At 38.3% G+C, this 16,622-nt stretch overlaps 1 protein-coding gene across 1 annotated transcript; it reads right to left on the bottom strand.

Moving 5' to 3' along the window:
- Nucleotides 1–15,906: 15,906 nt before the first annotated feature.
- Nucleotides 15,907–16,266, bottom strand: LOC149195669 (uncharacterized). The gene has a single exon (XM_089407990.1). It carries the CDS (start codon nt 16,264–16,266, stop codon nt 15,907–15,909), a length of 360 nt encoding a protein of 119 aa, XP_089264116.1.
- Nucleotides 16,267–16,622: the final 356 nt, after the last annotated feature.

Genomic DNA, 16,622 nt, shown 5'->3' on the forward strand with positions numbered 1-16,622 from the left:
AAATGGAAAGCAAGGAAGGCCAAAACTACATGGAAAAGAAAGTCTTCATGCACTCACTGTAAGAAGGATGGGCATGATGATGAGCACTATTTGATTCTGCATCCGGAGCTGAGACCTAAGAAGTTTGAGGGCAAGAAGAAGAAGACTGTTGCACCTATTCAGAAAGATTTGGGGTCGGACTCAGGATATGAAACAACCATTGCAGCCATAGGTATAAGAGGTAAGAATTTTGAAGCATCTACTAGTAATTTTTCACAATCTACTATTGATGAAGAAAATGAGAGGAAAACACATGAGCTTTTCCATATTCGAGTTATTTCCAAACATCAAAAGATTGATACTTTGTTTGATAGTGGCTCACAAGTAAATTTAATTTCTGAAGCAATTGTAAAGAAGTTTGGATTACTGACTACACCTCACAAGAAACCATACCCATTAGGATGGTTAAATGATAAAGCACTACTACAAGTGACTACACAATGCAAACTCAAGTTTTCTTTTGACTCGGCATTTGTAGATGAGGTTGAGTTAGACATAATTCCTTTGGATATATGTGGAATTGTTTTAGGAAGTCCTTACTTGTATGACAAAAAAGCTATAGTTGAGAACAAGTATCTACTCGTTAAATATGGAATCGAATACTTTGTAAGAGCTCATAAGCTCAAGAATAATTATACTCTCATAAACTCAGGGTAGATGAAACGAATGATAAATTCATGCAAAAAAGAATTATTGATGGTTGTAAAGGAAAAGAAACCTGATAAAACCAATGTATTTGAGGGTTGTGATGCTAAACAACAAGATGATTTAGAAAAAAGTTGTTTCAGAGTATGATATCTTGTTTCAAGAACCTAAAGGTCTACCACCCAAAAAGGAAATAGTGCATGAAATTAATTTGCAGCAAGATGCTCCATTACTTAACATTGGGATGTACAGGTTGTCCGCTTTAGATAATGCAAAAATCAAGAAGCAGATGCAAGAGTTGCTCAAGAAAGGGTTCATCAAACCTAGCACATCACCATGTGGATCTCCAATTGTTTTGGTGAGAAAGAAAGATGGCTCGTGGAGAATGTGCATTGATTACCAAGCACTGACTAAGATAACAATAAAAAATAATTATCCCCTTCCTCGCATAGGTGATCTATTGGATCAATTGAAATAAGTTGTTTATTTTTCCAAGTTAGACTTGAATAGTGGATATCATAAGGTCAGAGTTGCAGAACAAGATGCATGGAAGACTGCTTTCAAAACAAAGCAAGGATTGTATGAGTGGCTAGTTATGCCTTTTGGCTTAAGTAATGCTCCTACTACTTTCATGAGAATAATGAATGATGTACTCAGACCTTTTCTTGATGATTTTGTTATTGTATATCTGGATGACATTCTGATCTTTAGCAAAACATGGGAAGAACATTTAAAGCATGTTAAGCAGACACTAGATGTTTTGAAAAGAGAAAAACTTTATGTTAAACTCTCAAAATGTGAATTTGGAAAAACATCTTTGAATTATTTGGGACATATAGTAGGGGGTGGTGAATTGAAGATAGATCCCTCTAAGGTGGCAGTCACTGTAAACTGGTCTAAACCCAAATCTGCTACAAAAGTTAGGAGCTTCTTAGGAGCAACACAATATTGGAGAAAGTTCATTTCTAACTTTTCCTTAATTACAGCTCCCTTACATGCTTTAACAGGATTGAACAAGGTGTTTCAGTGGGGAGGCAAACAGCAGAAATCCTTCGACACCTTGAAAGAAAAGAATAGTACAGCACCAGTACTAGCATTGCCTAATCTTCAAAGACCATTTGAGATCCAAACGTATGCCAGTGACTATGCCATGGGAGTAGTGTTGACACAGCACGGTAGACCCATATGTTATCATTCTAAGACATTTCATTCTACAGTAGTTAACTATCCCACATATGATAAAGAATTGTATGCACTAGTACAGAGTGTGAAAAAGTGGAAACTTTACTTAATGGGCAAAGAGACAGTAACACATACTGACCATCAACAACTTCAATATCTACACTCCCAAACTAAGTTGCAGCAATTAAGACACTATAGATGGATGGGTTTTCTACAACAATTTCATTTATTCATCATATATAAAAGGGGCATACACAATAAAGCTGCAGATATGTTATCTAGACACATTATAAATGCATCTACTATACTTAAGCATAATTCTCTATTACATGAGAGCTACATTGAACAATATTCTCAAGATATAGACTTTAAAGATGTATATGCAACTTTAAGTCAAGGAAAATGAGTAGAAGAATTGGATTATCATGTTAAGGATTGACTCCTATATCATTGTGGGAAGCTATGCATTCCACAAACTAAAAGAGTAAGGATAATTCGAGAAGCACACACTTCTCTAATATCAGGTCACTTTGGGGTAAGTAAAACAGTTCCACAACTGCAAAGATTTTGTTATTGGCCAAAAATGAACGAGACAGTTTCTAGATATGTAATAGGGTGTACTATGTGTGCTAAAAGCAAGCCCAACAATAGAAAACTAGGCTTGTACACTCCATTACCAGTTCCTTCTCATCCTTGGGAAAGTGTTTCCATGGATTTTGTTGGAGGACTGCCTAAATCTAGGAAAGGTCATGATTTTTTGTATGTTGTTGTGGATAGGTTCAACAAAATGTGTGTTTTGATACTTTGTAATAAACAAATTATAGCTGAACAACCTACAAAACTATTCTTTCAACATGTATGGGTTCATTTTGGATTACCCACTTCCATTATATCTAATCGAGACACCCGATTTGTGGGAAACTTTTGGTCAAGTCTGTGGGAACTGATGGACACCAAATTTAAGAAAAGCATAGCTTTCCATCCACAAACCGATGGCCAAACAGAAGTAGTCAACAGGACTGTGATCCAATTGCTCAAGGAATATTGCAATAAGCATCCTAAGCTTTGGGATGAACATTTGTGTTATGTGAAGCACGCTTACAACCGAGCCAAACATTCTTCTACACAGAGATCTCCTTTTAAGACCTGTTTTTGTTTCACACCAAGGTCGCCCTTGGATTTTGTCTTTAGTAAGGACACAATAGTTGAGGGACACAGCGATGTGGATAGAGAAACTAGGTTCATTGAACAAATCCAATAGATCCACCAGGCAGTACAAGAATAGTTGGAAAAGAGCCAGGCCAAATACAAGGCAAACCATGACAAGCATCGGATGGAGCATAGTTTCCAAGTTGGTGATCAAGTCTGGCTGTATATCATCAAGGGGAAGGTAAAAAACTAAAGCCTATCAGGTATGGACCTTTCAAGATACTTGAGAAGATTGGTGAGAATGCTTTTCGCCTCGATCTACCAGCTTACATGCACATCTACTCAGTTGTAAATGCAAATACCTTGAGATTATTTGAACCTTCACTAATTGAGGATCCCAAAGAGCATATTCAATTGCCTTCTATTAATGACCTGCTACCTGTATATCTTAATGAATTGCAGGAAGACACAGTTCTGGACAGGAAGGTGAGAACGACGCGCAGGGGAGATGTTGAGTACCTCAGAATTGGAATCATGGGTTCAAAGTCGAAGAATGAAAAATGGATAGAGATTGGACAGGCGAGAAGTTGTATCCTCACTTAGTCAATTCTTGAAAACCAACTTTTGGTGGTCCAAAAGCTTTCTCAGTGGGAATGTCGTGATCCGAATTGGATCCTTGAAAATTATTAGAGTTCTATGACTGTTTCAAATTATGACAGACTTCAAAATCTTGTAAACAATGAGCTATCAGGAAATAACCTCTGAATAATGGTAATTTGTAGCCAGCACGGAGCAACAAGGACCTTCGGTCAAAGCGCACTGACCGTTGGCCCATGGGGACTGTGCATGGCACAAAAATGGTAGTTGGGAGGCTCAAACCCAGAAACGAAGGCTGTTTCTGATGCGCGATTAGCGCAAAACACTAATCACGCATCGCAGGACAAAACCCCTTGAAAAGGAAAGGCCCCGAGCACACGGTCACAAGGGAAACCAGGAAACTGTGGGAAAAGTGCTAAAATGACAAGCGGGTCCCGCGCTCCAAAACCAGCGGAATATCGGAGGCATTTCAGGCAGTAAGTGGGTTTGTCAAAGGACCCAGTGATTCCATACATCGAATGATGCGTGTCTGGCGGATGAGAGAGAAAATTGCTCTCATCGCAGGCTAACAGTCGAGCAAGTCACCCGTGCGATAAAAGCGATGACTGTAGGATCTGGAGGCCCCAGATCAAACGGTGGAGATTGCACTCGATGGGAGACTGGATTTGGTGAAAGAATAAGCTCAAGTATATAAAGGTTTGAAGTTCGATTTGACTGCTAAGCTAGCGGATGAATCATTTCACAGAATAACCAAAGTAACGAATCGTTCAAGGAAGAGCTGGTGCTCAATTCGTGAAGGGAAAAGTGGCCACCTCTCTGTGAAACGTACACAATGGCGATGACACAGAAGCAGGGAATTCTAAGCGGACAGAGGCAGGTGATCCGAAGGGCCGAAAGAGGAAGCGAATAGTCAAGGGACGAATTGGCTTTAAGCCATGAACAGACAAAGGAGACAGAATAGAGAGTGAAGCAAGAAGCAAAGAACAGAGAAGTCGAGTTGACCTGCAGAGCTAAGGCTGCATCGAGCAGACATAACCGAGAAGGCTTGAGAGGTTCAAGCAATCCGTATGAGGATATCTGTCGGGAACTAGGTATCAAATTGGACTCATCCCATTAAGACCAGTTGAGGTTGAGACTTGGTAAGGGGGAGTTTGTGTACTCTAGTGGCTTGGGGAATCCAAGTACCACCCTACTAAGCATCATCTGTTGCAGGAGACTCAAATTGAGCTCCTCATTGTAAAAACTCTACTCAAAGACACAATAAAAAAGGCCACCACTAAAAGCTAGACTAGGAGACGTAGCCCAGGAGGATTGGGTGAACTCCTTATTAAATTGTTGTGTCTTTTCATTTTCTTATTTTGTTTCTCTTACTGTTTTCCATTGCCTGTGTATTTTGTAATATTATCGATCTGTTGCTTAAAATAACATAGGCACACACAAGCACATGAGTCTTTAATACCTACATTAATTTACTGAGATCATTCATAAGTGATTTCATATCAATGACACTCTTGATATTTGTTGCAATACCATTGTAGATTGCATTGTCCTGCTGGACTATTTTTGCTACTTATTTCTCCTTTTGGCACACCTCCTCCAGTAATGCCTCTGTAGTTAGACTAGGTTCATATTTTTGTCTAACTTTGACGAGCCTTCCCTTGTGGCGTAGTCATTCTTTCTTCGTCGCAGTTCCTTCAGACTTCGTCATACTCCTAAGTGTTGTGCAGTAATGTTACTTCAGCAAAGTCCCTTTCTGCAGATTATTTTATAGTCCCGTGCCCACTTTCAACTGCATATGGAATTAAGACTTTCTTCCCTTCATTTTTCAATATCAATTTCTAGGGACAGGATTGTCCCTGTATACTTTCAATCTGCTACCATTCACTCATCCTAGAATAAATTGACCATTTAGCTTCACAATTTGAACTACACCACTGTCAGAGATGTCCTTGATGATATATGGCCCTAACCAATGCATTTTAAATTTTCTTGGGAACTTCATGAATTTGTTGTCATATAATAGTACAAGATATCCTTCCTTGAATGTCTTCTTCTTGATGTACATGTCATGTCAGGCCTTCTCCCTTGCTTTCTGCACTTATTGATGGAACCCTGCTATGAACCTGTCTTCTTCTAGACTTAGTAACTGCAACATCCTTTCCTTCATAATGTTAGGGTTTGCCATATCTATGGACACTTCAATCCTCAAACTTGGCAGAATGTACTCCATAGACATAATTGTCACTTGTTCATTACTGCCTAAAAGGTGTCTGCCTTGTCAATTTCTTGCATGTTGTCATGTCTGCCCACAACAACTCAAGAATCATCAAATCCTAGTCATCTTTGTTCGCATTGCATACCTTAGTCAACGCCTTCTCCAGAATCTTATCGAAAGCTTCCACTGTTCCATTTTCCTAAGGCTGATAAGGAGTGCTCTTTTGGTGGTACAACTGAAACTCCTCAGTCAATGCTTCAATGGTCATATTCAATAAGTGTGTCCCTTGGTCAATCATCAAAATCTTTGGGCAACCAAATATGGACAACATATATTCAAAGATGAATTTCGTAGCAGTTCTTGCACTGTAATCCTTCACTGGTTTTTCTTCGTCCCATCTTGTCAAATAATCAGTTGTAGTGATTATATACCTCACACTAGTCCTTTTCCCTGGTGCATTGATAGGTTCAACAAAGTCAATAGACCATTTGTCAAAATCTTTCAAAGTTAATGTGTTACTAGTGGTATCTCATCTCTCCTAGATGGCTTCCCTATTCTTTGACATACATCACATGCTTGGTAGAATTATTTTGCATCCTTATGTATTGTGGGCCACCATAATCCAGCTCTCAATATTTTCTGCGTGGTGGCCTTTCTTGCATAATTTCCACCTACGAATCCTCCATGATCTTCTGTCAGAATACTCTATCTTTCGGGTTCATGGACGTATCTGTGCAGTATTTCATCTGACCCCATTTTGTACGAGTGTCTAGCAATCAAAGAGAAATCAGTTGTGATGACTACCAACTCCTCCTTTTTCTTCATAGTGTACTCTGAGAGTGCCATTCCTGTAGCCAGAAACTGAATAATATCAGCGAAGTGATCATCTGTGACTCTAATTGCGAATAACTATTCATCAGGCAGGTTATCTTCAATGCTTGTGGTTTCTTCTCCTTTCTTTATCCTTGATAGATGATCAGGCTCGGAATTCAATATTCCTAGCTTCACTACAACCTCAATGTCATACTCCTAGAACAGTAACAACCATTGACATATTTTTCCTCCTAAAAGAGGCTTATTCACCAAATATTTCAGTGCGGAGTGATCAGTAAACATTTCAAAATGTGCTCCCAATGAATAGTGCATGAAATTATGTAATGCATATACCATAACTAACCCATGTCTTTCTTTTGTGCCATAGTTCTTCTCTTCCTTGGATAGTCTTATGCTTGCAAATGCTATGGCGTGATCAATTTATCCTGCTCCTGGTTGTGCTAGTATTGTACCCAACGTTATGCTGAATGCATCAACAAGCACATGAAACTCCTTATTCTAGTCCAGGAAAACCAGAATAGGCGCAGTCACCATGTTCTCTTTCAGTACATCACTCTCGCTCCACTTAAAAGTCACATCTTTCTTCGAAAATTTCTCCATCGACGCAGTTATTTGCACATATGCCTTTAAAAAAAATTTGTAATATCCAGTGTGTCCTAGTGTCATGCGTAGTTATCTTACTGTTTTCGGTGCTGTCAAGTTCACAATAACTGAGATCTTCATAGGATCCACCGTTAATCCCTACTTACAAACTATATGTCCCAACAATATACAGAATGGTTCACAGAAGATACACTTTTTTAAGTTCAATGATATCTGGTATTGTCTACATGTATCCGGCATCAAACTCAAGCTCGCCACATGCTTCTTCAACATCCTAAAGATTGTCCAATCATCAAAGTAAACTTTCAAAAAAATTTGTATATACTCTTTGAAGGCTGAAACTATAACTTTGTAAAAGATGGCAAGAACATTCTTAAAACCAAAAGGCATCATTATGCACTGATAAGAGCCCCATTCTGTAGCAAAGGTTATGTTATTTCTATCCTCTAGCACAATTTTAATCTGATGGTACCCCGAAAAACCATTTGTGAAAGAATATACCTCATGTCCTCCTAAATTGTCCAATACTTTGTTTGTAAATGGTGTAGGGAAGGGGCCATGCAGACATGCATCATTCAATTTTCTCAAATTGATACAAATTTTGATTTCCCCTCTTGCCTTCTTTTCCTGAACCCCCATGGGACTTACTCAGTCAAACTCTTCGACGGGTTCAATGTTTCAGCTACTATCATCTTGTCTAATTCTTCTTTCGAGTTCAATGTTCCAGCTACTATCATCTTGTCTAATTCTTCTTTCACCTTTTCCTTATATTTTGGATTCATTCTATAAGGTCTCTGCTTGACAAGCTTCACATCGGGTTTCATAGGAATCTTCATAACTCCAAAGTCTCCTACTATGCCCTTCATATCTGAGAACTTAGTGGGAAACAACTCCTAGTACTCATGCAAAAGATCTGTTATCTTGTTGACTGTGTCTTCATCCCAGTAATCTTGTATCACTGCAAACTTTGCTCATCCTTTGATCCTATATTCACCCTCTTCATCTTTAGTCCCTTCATTATATCAGGCATCTCTATTTCAGTTCCATTCACGTCATGGTGGCCTTAAAATTCTATGATGTCGATATTGTGAGGATATTCCTCTTCTTTTGTGGTGATATTGTAGCATTCCATTACATTATGTAATTGTGCGGACCAATCAGGTTGAAATGTACATGGAACTTCATTTTCAAAAATGTTCTTCTTAACTATCTGAAGGCCTGCATTTATATGAAGACAATCATCTTCAAAATTAAATGTCATTATAAATCCATCAACCATCTCTACCCAGCTTGTAGTACCATGTCGTAGTTTTGTTTCCAGATACCAATTCTAAGGAATTGTCTCCAAGGTATCGATGAAGCCATGCACCCATTCTTCTCGCGGAATTTCTTTCCATGCTTTCACACAAAGTTGTATGTGTTCTATACAATCAGTTTAACCATCCTATTTATCTGCCAATTCTGTTTCTACTTGACCAAACCTTTCCCACATTAGTCTTCGACATTGTATCCAATCTCATATGTTCTTCTTATGTGTACCCCACCATCTAGCACGAGTAGGTCTTAGGGCTAGATCTAGAGATAACACCCTCTGACATTCTGGCACCTGTCTTTCATAATTTTTAAAGAAAGTATCGACATTACCCAAAACATCATAAAAATTTAAATCACATACCTTTGTTTTCATACAACGTACTACTTTAGTGGTCCTTGCACATTACCTTGTAAACACTTCATGTAACCTATTTTTGCAATTTTCTAATTCCTCTTCTGAATCTGAAGTGTAAGAATTGTCTTGCTCCCAACCTACTTTTCCATCTACAGTAGGGTTGATCCATTCTTCTTCTTTTTTGGTTATTTGGTAAAGATTTCCAATGTCATCTACAATGTACTCCTCTTTGACACGTTCAGTATACCTCGCTCCTTTTGATGGATCTAATGGAACAATGAATCTCACATTGTTTCTTTCAAATATCGTTTGCCTTTCCTCAAGTTAATTATAGCCATGTTAGTAAATTCCCAATCCAATCCAAGCAAAACAAGATAGGGATTACTGTAACAACCCATCTCAAATCACGAACAACATAGCAATATTAGCATGCATGTGAGGCATACATATGATAGCTACATATGCATGCATCATATACATTGCACTAGTATATATATATATATATATATATATATATATATATATATATATATATATATATATATATATATCGACTATTCATGGAGAATGTCTAAATATAAGATAAATGAATTAATTATCAAAGGTGTTAATTAAATACCTAATTCTCGTAAATAGAAGAAATATACACTCAGTAAGAAACATAGTTGAGTTTATTCATATGTTTACATATAACCCAAAATGTATACTAATAAAACTAAACCCATAAACCTTATGATTAAACTTGATATTTTATAAAACATAAAATAATATGTAATATTTAAAATCATCATGGTCTTATACTATTTGATAAATTAAAGTACCAACTGTCATAATTAAAGTGACATCATTCGATGTTGTGAGGATCTGATTCAATTAAAGGCAAAAATCATGACAAAGCAATCACCGCCTAACAAAAGATATTATCCTTTCATAAAGGCGGTGAACATTATCCTTTCATAAAGGCGGTGAACATTATCCTTTCAAAGGGCGGTGAACAGATACGTAGAGGGGAGGGACCTCTACTATTTAAAGGGAGGAAGGAGGATTTCAAAGGGGGAGAGATATACAGGGGAAAGGAAAAAAGATAAATCTGTTGGAGGGATGAGCCAGAGGCTGGATTTTGGAACTGAAAATTGGAAGTCTTCAACTGTTCTTGGAGTTTTGGGCACGGGGGCCAGTGGACTTCCATTTCGAAGTTCTCTGGATCTGGGAACCGCAAAGGTTGATCCCAGATAGGCAGGGAGGAAGAGTTGGTTTGGTAATGGAATCAGAAAACTTGGAGCAATGTGATGAACATCAGACGGGAGAATCAGGTATGCAAAGAATCAGGTACGCAGATGCATTTAATTTATTAATTTATAGAATTTATTTGATAGAATTTTGCAAAAGAAATCTGTCAATCTGATAAAATTTAATATCAGTCTTTACATTTGATTGAGATGGAATATCAGTCTTTACAATTACTATCATCCACAATTTTGATCACTTCAAAGTTAGTAGTAGTGTGCACTCCTTTAATGTTTACCGTGATACCTAACAACCTTCCTAGAGGAACAATTTTATGTTGGTTTTCCATCTTCAGCTACATCGATGACCATTGCAACTTCATCTTACCCATTGATTCCCAAGTCTACTTCGGCAAGATGTTGGCATTAGATCCTACATCTAGGATAACTTGATCCATGTCATGTTCTCCAATCTGTGGAGTAAGCCTCATTTCTTTCCCATTCCTCTTGTTGTGTCGATGTAGGTTGTTTACTGTGCAAATCTCACTCTATGGTACTTCCTTAGAACCACAAGAGTCTATCAATTCCTACAATCCCTCCACAACTTTCTGGTTTCTTAACAACTTCATGCAAGTATGTAGAAAAGACTTCAAAATATCTAGATCCACATCTTGTTTTGCAGCTGGTACTATCTCGCAATTATTCTTCTATGTTGGTAGTGCGGTAGAGTTCAAAGCCCCATCATTCATAAATCATCGCCTTGCCTCCATGAATACTTGCTTTTCATTTAGAATATCAAATTCAAGAGATTTTTCAATAGTATTTCTTATCCATGTAGCTTCAACATCCTTTTTCCCATTGGCTTTATCATTTCCAGTCACATCTCCACTTCTTGTTACAATGTCAATGCACAGTTGATCCTCCCTTGGCTTAGCGGTCATCATTTGAAGATTTGTCCCAAGTTGTTGGTTCCTTTTCTCATGTATTTTCGAGATAAGGACAGAACATTCTTCTATCACATGATCAAAAGACTTATAGTAGTTGCAGTTTGTCGTAGGGTTCTGACAGTCTCTTGTGAAGTGCCCTACCTGTCCATAGTTATAACAGATAATTTGACCACGTCCTCGACCAACCTCTCCTCCTCCTCCTCATCCTTTTCCTTGGATACCTCCTCAACCAGCATGTTTGCCTGGCTCTTCATGTGTATGTCCTTCATCTTGCAATCTATAAGCATCGACAGTGCACTCCATCATTAAGTCATAACTTCGAAAATTTATTTCATCGTGGCCTATTGATTAACAAAAGTTCCAAAATAGTTGCTTTGGGGTCTGTATGTACTTTTGTAATAAAAATAATTCTTTAGAGCGACGTTGGCCTCTCATTTTGAAAATATCACACCACAAACTTGATCTTGGGTTCACTGAATTAGGTTCTCCACTTGCCAAGTAATCTCTGAACACAGGGCAGTGATCCTTATAATGACCATCTTCTTTTCATTTTGTGCACCATACTTCTAATCTAGTCTCTTTACCTTTCTTGCTATTTTGCAATTCCAAGGTCAAATTTTCTAGCTGGCTCTGAATTTGTTGTACTCCTACATGAGTATCTCTGATTGGCAAAGCTTCCAGCTTCATCACAATATCCAATGCTTCAGCTTGAGTTGCGATCTTATGTTGCGTCAATGGTAACCAGGTATGTGGCAATAGCGCAACTATAAACTACTCCTTACGTTGTTCTGGAGGTATATTAAATATTACTTGTCCCATTACTACCGTGAATCGTTGATCCAACTCCCACACAGACTTAGTATCCAACTATTTGATCTCCTTCAGCTTCATAATGCATTGTGATTCCGACTTCAGCTTCTTGAATTCTAATACTAGCACTTTCTTAATATCATCTAGCAAAATAGTGTTGGCATTATGATACATATGTTGTACTTGATGGCAACCCACTCATCTCAGATAATAAATTATAGTGTAGAGAAAAGTTCACGCACTTATATGCAGAGAAAAGTTTATTTCATGTAGAGAAAAGTTCACGCACTTTTATGCAGAGAAAAGTTTATTTCATGTAGAGAAAAGTTCACGCACTTTTATGAGAAAAGTTTATTTCATGTAGAGAAAAAGTTCACGCACTTTCATGCAAGGAAAAGCGCATATATGTTGGAGAACTTACCTTTGGTCCATGGTAGTTAGTCCTTGGTATTTGAACCTATGAGGAAAAGTGCGTATATGTTGGAGAACTTACCTTTGGTCCATGGTAGTTAGTCCTTGGTATTTGAACTTATGAGGAAAAGCGCGTATATGTTGGAGAACTTACCTTTGGTCCATGGTAGTTAGTCCTTGGTATTTGAACCTATGGTTTTGGACCATGGTACGCACTTTCATGCAAGGAAAAGCGCGTATATGTTGGAGAACTTACCTTTGGTCCATGGTAGTTAGTCCTTGGTATTTGAACCTATGGTTTTGGACCATGGTACCTCGTCAAAAGTGTTGATCTCACGCTCTTTCATGGTTGGTTCATGGCATTAGTCCGACAGTTTTTGATCCTATGGTTTTGGCCTGTGGTATTGCATCCAAAAGTGTTGATCTCACGCACTTTCATGGTTGGTTCATGGTATTAGTCCAACAGTTTTTTGATCCTATGGTTTTGGCCCGTGGTACTGTGAAAGGCCTAAGACTATAAAAGAGGAAGGAGATCATTTGGCAAAGCATCTTCTGAATTATTAAATATCTGATAAAGTGCTAGATCTGGAATATTGTGATTGGGTTATGGTGCAGATCTGGATCTGAATGAAGAAGGAACCTGAGCGTAAGGAGAAGGATAAGTTCTATTGATGGGTCAAAATCTTAAGGCTGGAATAGTGGTATCTCTATATGATTTTGATCTGTGATATGTGGCATACGCTTGATCTATAAATCTAATAATCTGGGTCTGAATTATTGATGCATGTTTTATTTTACACATGTTATGATTTGGGTATGTCTGATGTAACAACTGCAAAGTTATAAGGAAATATTTGCAGATCTGTATGCGGGTTGGCTTTGGTGAAATCAAAGATTGATGATGCAAGTGTAGTTGATGGGTTTTTGATGTTCTTGGATCCAGTTTGAAAATTTATGAAAAGTGGTCCTTGAAAGAAAAGAAGTAGGGGGTTGTAGCTCCCTTCCAGGAGAGACCGGAAAACAAAAGAGAGAGTTGTAGCTCTCTGCAGGTTGTAGCCTGCGTACTGGTAAAGGACTGCACCAGTACAAAATCATTGTAAAAGGAGTTTCTTATTAAAAGAAGATAGAGACATATTGCAGCAGGTGGTTTTCACCCACATTGGGTTTCCACCTTATATCTGGTGTTCTTTTGTGTGACTATTTGCTTTTCTTGTTCCTACTCATTATTTTATGATTCTGACATACAAAGTAATGATCAATGTTTGAAGAATTATTAAAAGTATAAATAAGGAAGATATATTGAAAAGAATTTGATAATACTGATTCACCCCCCCTCTTAGTAGTATTTCCAACAAATAGTTGGATTAGTCACAGAGTATTTCATGTACCATATCAGCACCCTTTCTCACATCATCGTGATGAGCTGCGCCTTCTTTACATCTTTGTTAGTGATCTCTCTCGCTTTCCATAGTACATCAACTACAAACCAAAACTAGTTAGGACCCTCTGATCCAAGCCATTTAAAGATAGCTTAATGTCATCGATCATTTTTCTTCTTTGGGGGATAGGGGGAGGGGTAGGGGGAGTAGGGTACTTATGGAGAGGGGAATGGAGAGTAAGGGGAGTAGATGGATGGGGAATCCCAAAGACACCCAGATTTTTCTAAACTTCGACACGCCTTCAGGATGGGAGGGGGAAATATCGTGGGGTTGTGGGGCTACTTCCTTCTACTTCACTCTCAGACCCACCTAAAAAGGGACTAGAGTCAGTCTCAATAAATTTCTTTGGTCCGTGCTCTACTCTATATCGCTTCCCACTTCATGTAGATCCTCGTTGAGACTTATTCCCTCTTCACCCAAACATTAATCTGGTTGCATTCATAGTATAACCTTTTCACATAAAATCATTTTAATCCACAACTTCAAAGAGTTCAGGTACTTACCTCGTGGACCCTTGAAAAATCTATGTTCATCTTCATTGTAAGATACAGTCGTGTCTATTGCGAATTTAGTGATAAATCCTCCCAAAATGCTATCGATCTAGAAATCAATAGCTCTTGAGATCCTGTTATTGGCGTACTTGATTCGTTGTATCAATATAGGATTCCACTCCTTAGGTTCATCTCCCTTAAAACAAGTCTTATGCTCAGTCAACTTTGATACCCACTCATACAGTTCAATGTGAAACGAATCAAAGGATATTTCGTACTGCTCTTTGAAGATATACTTATACAACCAGTTTTTAGCCGAAAACCGTGGATTTATTTTTTCCTGAACTGCAAATTCTCACTCTTTTTATTCAACCCACTCCTGGATTTCCTTCTTCGATGGATGCCAAAATGTATCCCTCAAACAGATCCCAGTCATGAAAATAGAACCATTTTTTGGCTCGAGGGTTTTGGACCTAGGTTCAAATTGCATTATGCACCAAAAAAACCCTCAACCATTGGCCCTTTCGCCAACGACATGCAAGCATATCGCAGTCTCACCCGAAGTGGTTATGGGAGGTTGCAAAACCAGGTTTCTGCAGCCAGAGGGATATGCGTGTTGTGGCACCCATGTGTTCACTTATGTCTTAGATCTATCTACAACTTCGCATGCATAAATAACTTCACACTAATGATTTACTTCACAGATTTGGACTTATCGCATAAACATATCAGAAAATAGTAAAACATTCATTCTTTTGCATAATTCAGTAAAAAACATGCACAACAATATGTATAAACATAGATAATAAACACAGATACATAAGATTTTACCGAAACTTCTTCTTATTTTATTAATATAGATCTTCAATACATACAACTTCTTCGACATGTGCACCCAGCTGCAGGTGGTCTGCGCACTCAGCTGCAGAGTCTTCAAGGCCTCCATGCACTCAGTTGCGAAGCCTTGTCCTAAAGCCCAAAATACAGACTAAAGATAGGAGATATCAATGTTTCATCTATGAATTCCTTTCCATCTTTCTATCCTCGACGAAGTATTACATCACATTATATAAATTTCAGTACTACAATACCATGGTCCACATACCATGGATCCAACCAAACAATGAACTAACACCCAATACCCGTTACAAAGTGAGGGGCTTTGACCCACCCCAAATCCCCTAAACATCGCGCAGTAAATATAACTTCGTCGACTCCACATGCTCTTCTCCTCAAAATGCGGAGCCTTTGACCAAAACTAGACCAAGTTGGGTTGCGCCCAACAAGTCCCCAACACTCACATGTGACTCATCCCAAGTCACTCAGCTACGATGCCCTTGATCTTCAATGCAATACCATTATAGAATGCGTTGTACGCTGAATTATTTCTACTACTTTTTTCTCCTCTTGGTGCACCTCCTCCAACAATGCCTCTATAGTTGGACCAGGGGCATATTTATGGCCAACTTCGACGAACCTTCCCTTGTGGTATAGACATTCTTTCTTCTTCGCACTTCCTTCGAATTTCGTCATACTCCTAAGTGTCGCACAATAATCTTCCTTTTTTGAAGTCCCTTTCTGCAAAGTAGTTTATAGTCCCATGCCCTCTTTCAACTACAGTGGCACTAAGAATTTCTTCCCTTCATTTTTCAATGCGGATTTCTAGGGAAAAAATCGCCCTTGTATAATTTCAATCTGCCACCATTCACTCGTCTTGGAATCAGCTGACCATTTAACTTTGTAAGCTTAACTACACCACCGTCAGAGATGCTCTTGATGATATATGGCCCTAACCAATGTGTTTTAAATTTTCCTGGGAACTTCACAAATTTTTTGTCATATAATAGTACAAGATATCCTTCCTTGAATGTCTTCTTCTTGATGTGCCTTTCATGCCAGGCCTTCTCCATTGCTTTCTGTACTTGTTGATGGAACCCTGCTATGAACCTATCTTCTTCTAGAGTTGGTAATTGTGACATCCTTTCCTTCATAATGTCAGGGTCTACCATATTTATAAACGTTGTAATCCTCAAACTTGGCATAATGTACTCTGTAGGCATAATTTCCTCTTGTTCATATACTAACCTTAAAGGTGTCTGCCCTGTCAATGTCTTGCATGTTGTCCTATATGCCCACAACACTGCTAGAATCCTTAGATCCTAGTCATCTCTATTCACATTGCATACCTTGCTCAATGCATTCTTGAGAATCTTATTGAAATCTTCCACTATTCCATTTGCTTGATGATGATAAGGAGTGCTCTTCTGGTGGTACACCTGAAATTCCTCAGTCAATCCTTCAAATGTCTTATTCAAGAAATGTGTCCCTTGGTCACTCATCAGAATCCTTAGGCAACCAAATCTAG

The sequence above is a fragment of the Pinus tabuliformis genome, chromosome 2_2 (genome assembly GCF_031772625.1).
Source record: "Pinus tabuliformis cultivar Carrire ecotype Pingquan chromosome 2_2, CPIR1, whole genome shotgun sequence".
Classification (NCBI taxonomy): Eukaryota; Viridiplantae; Streptophyta; class Pinopsida; order Pinales; family Pinaceae; genus Pinus; species Pinus tabuliformis.

Bases quoted from the DNA above. Each gene is read 5' to 3' on its own strand.
- LOC149195669 (XM_089407990.1), bottom strand. From the start codon at position 16,266: ATGGTAGACCCTGACATTATGAAGGAAAGGATGTCACAATTACCAACT.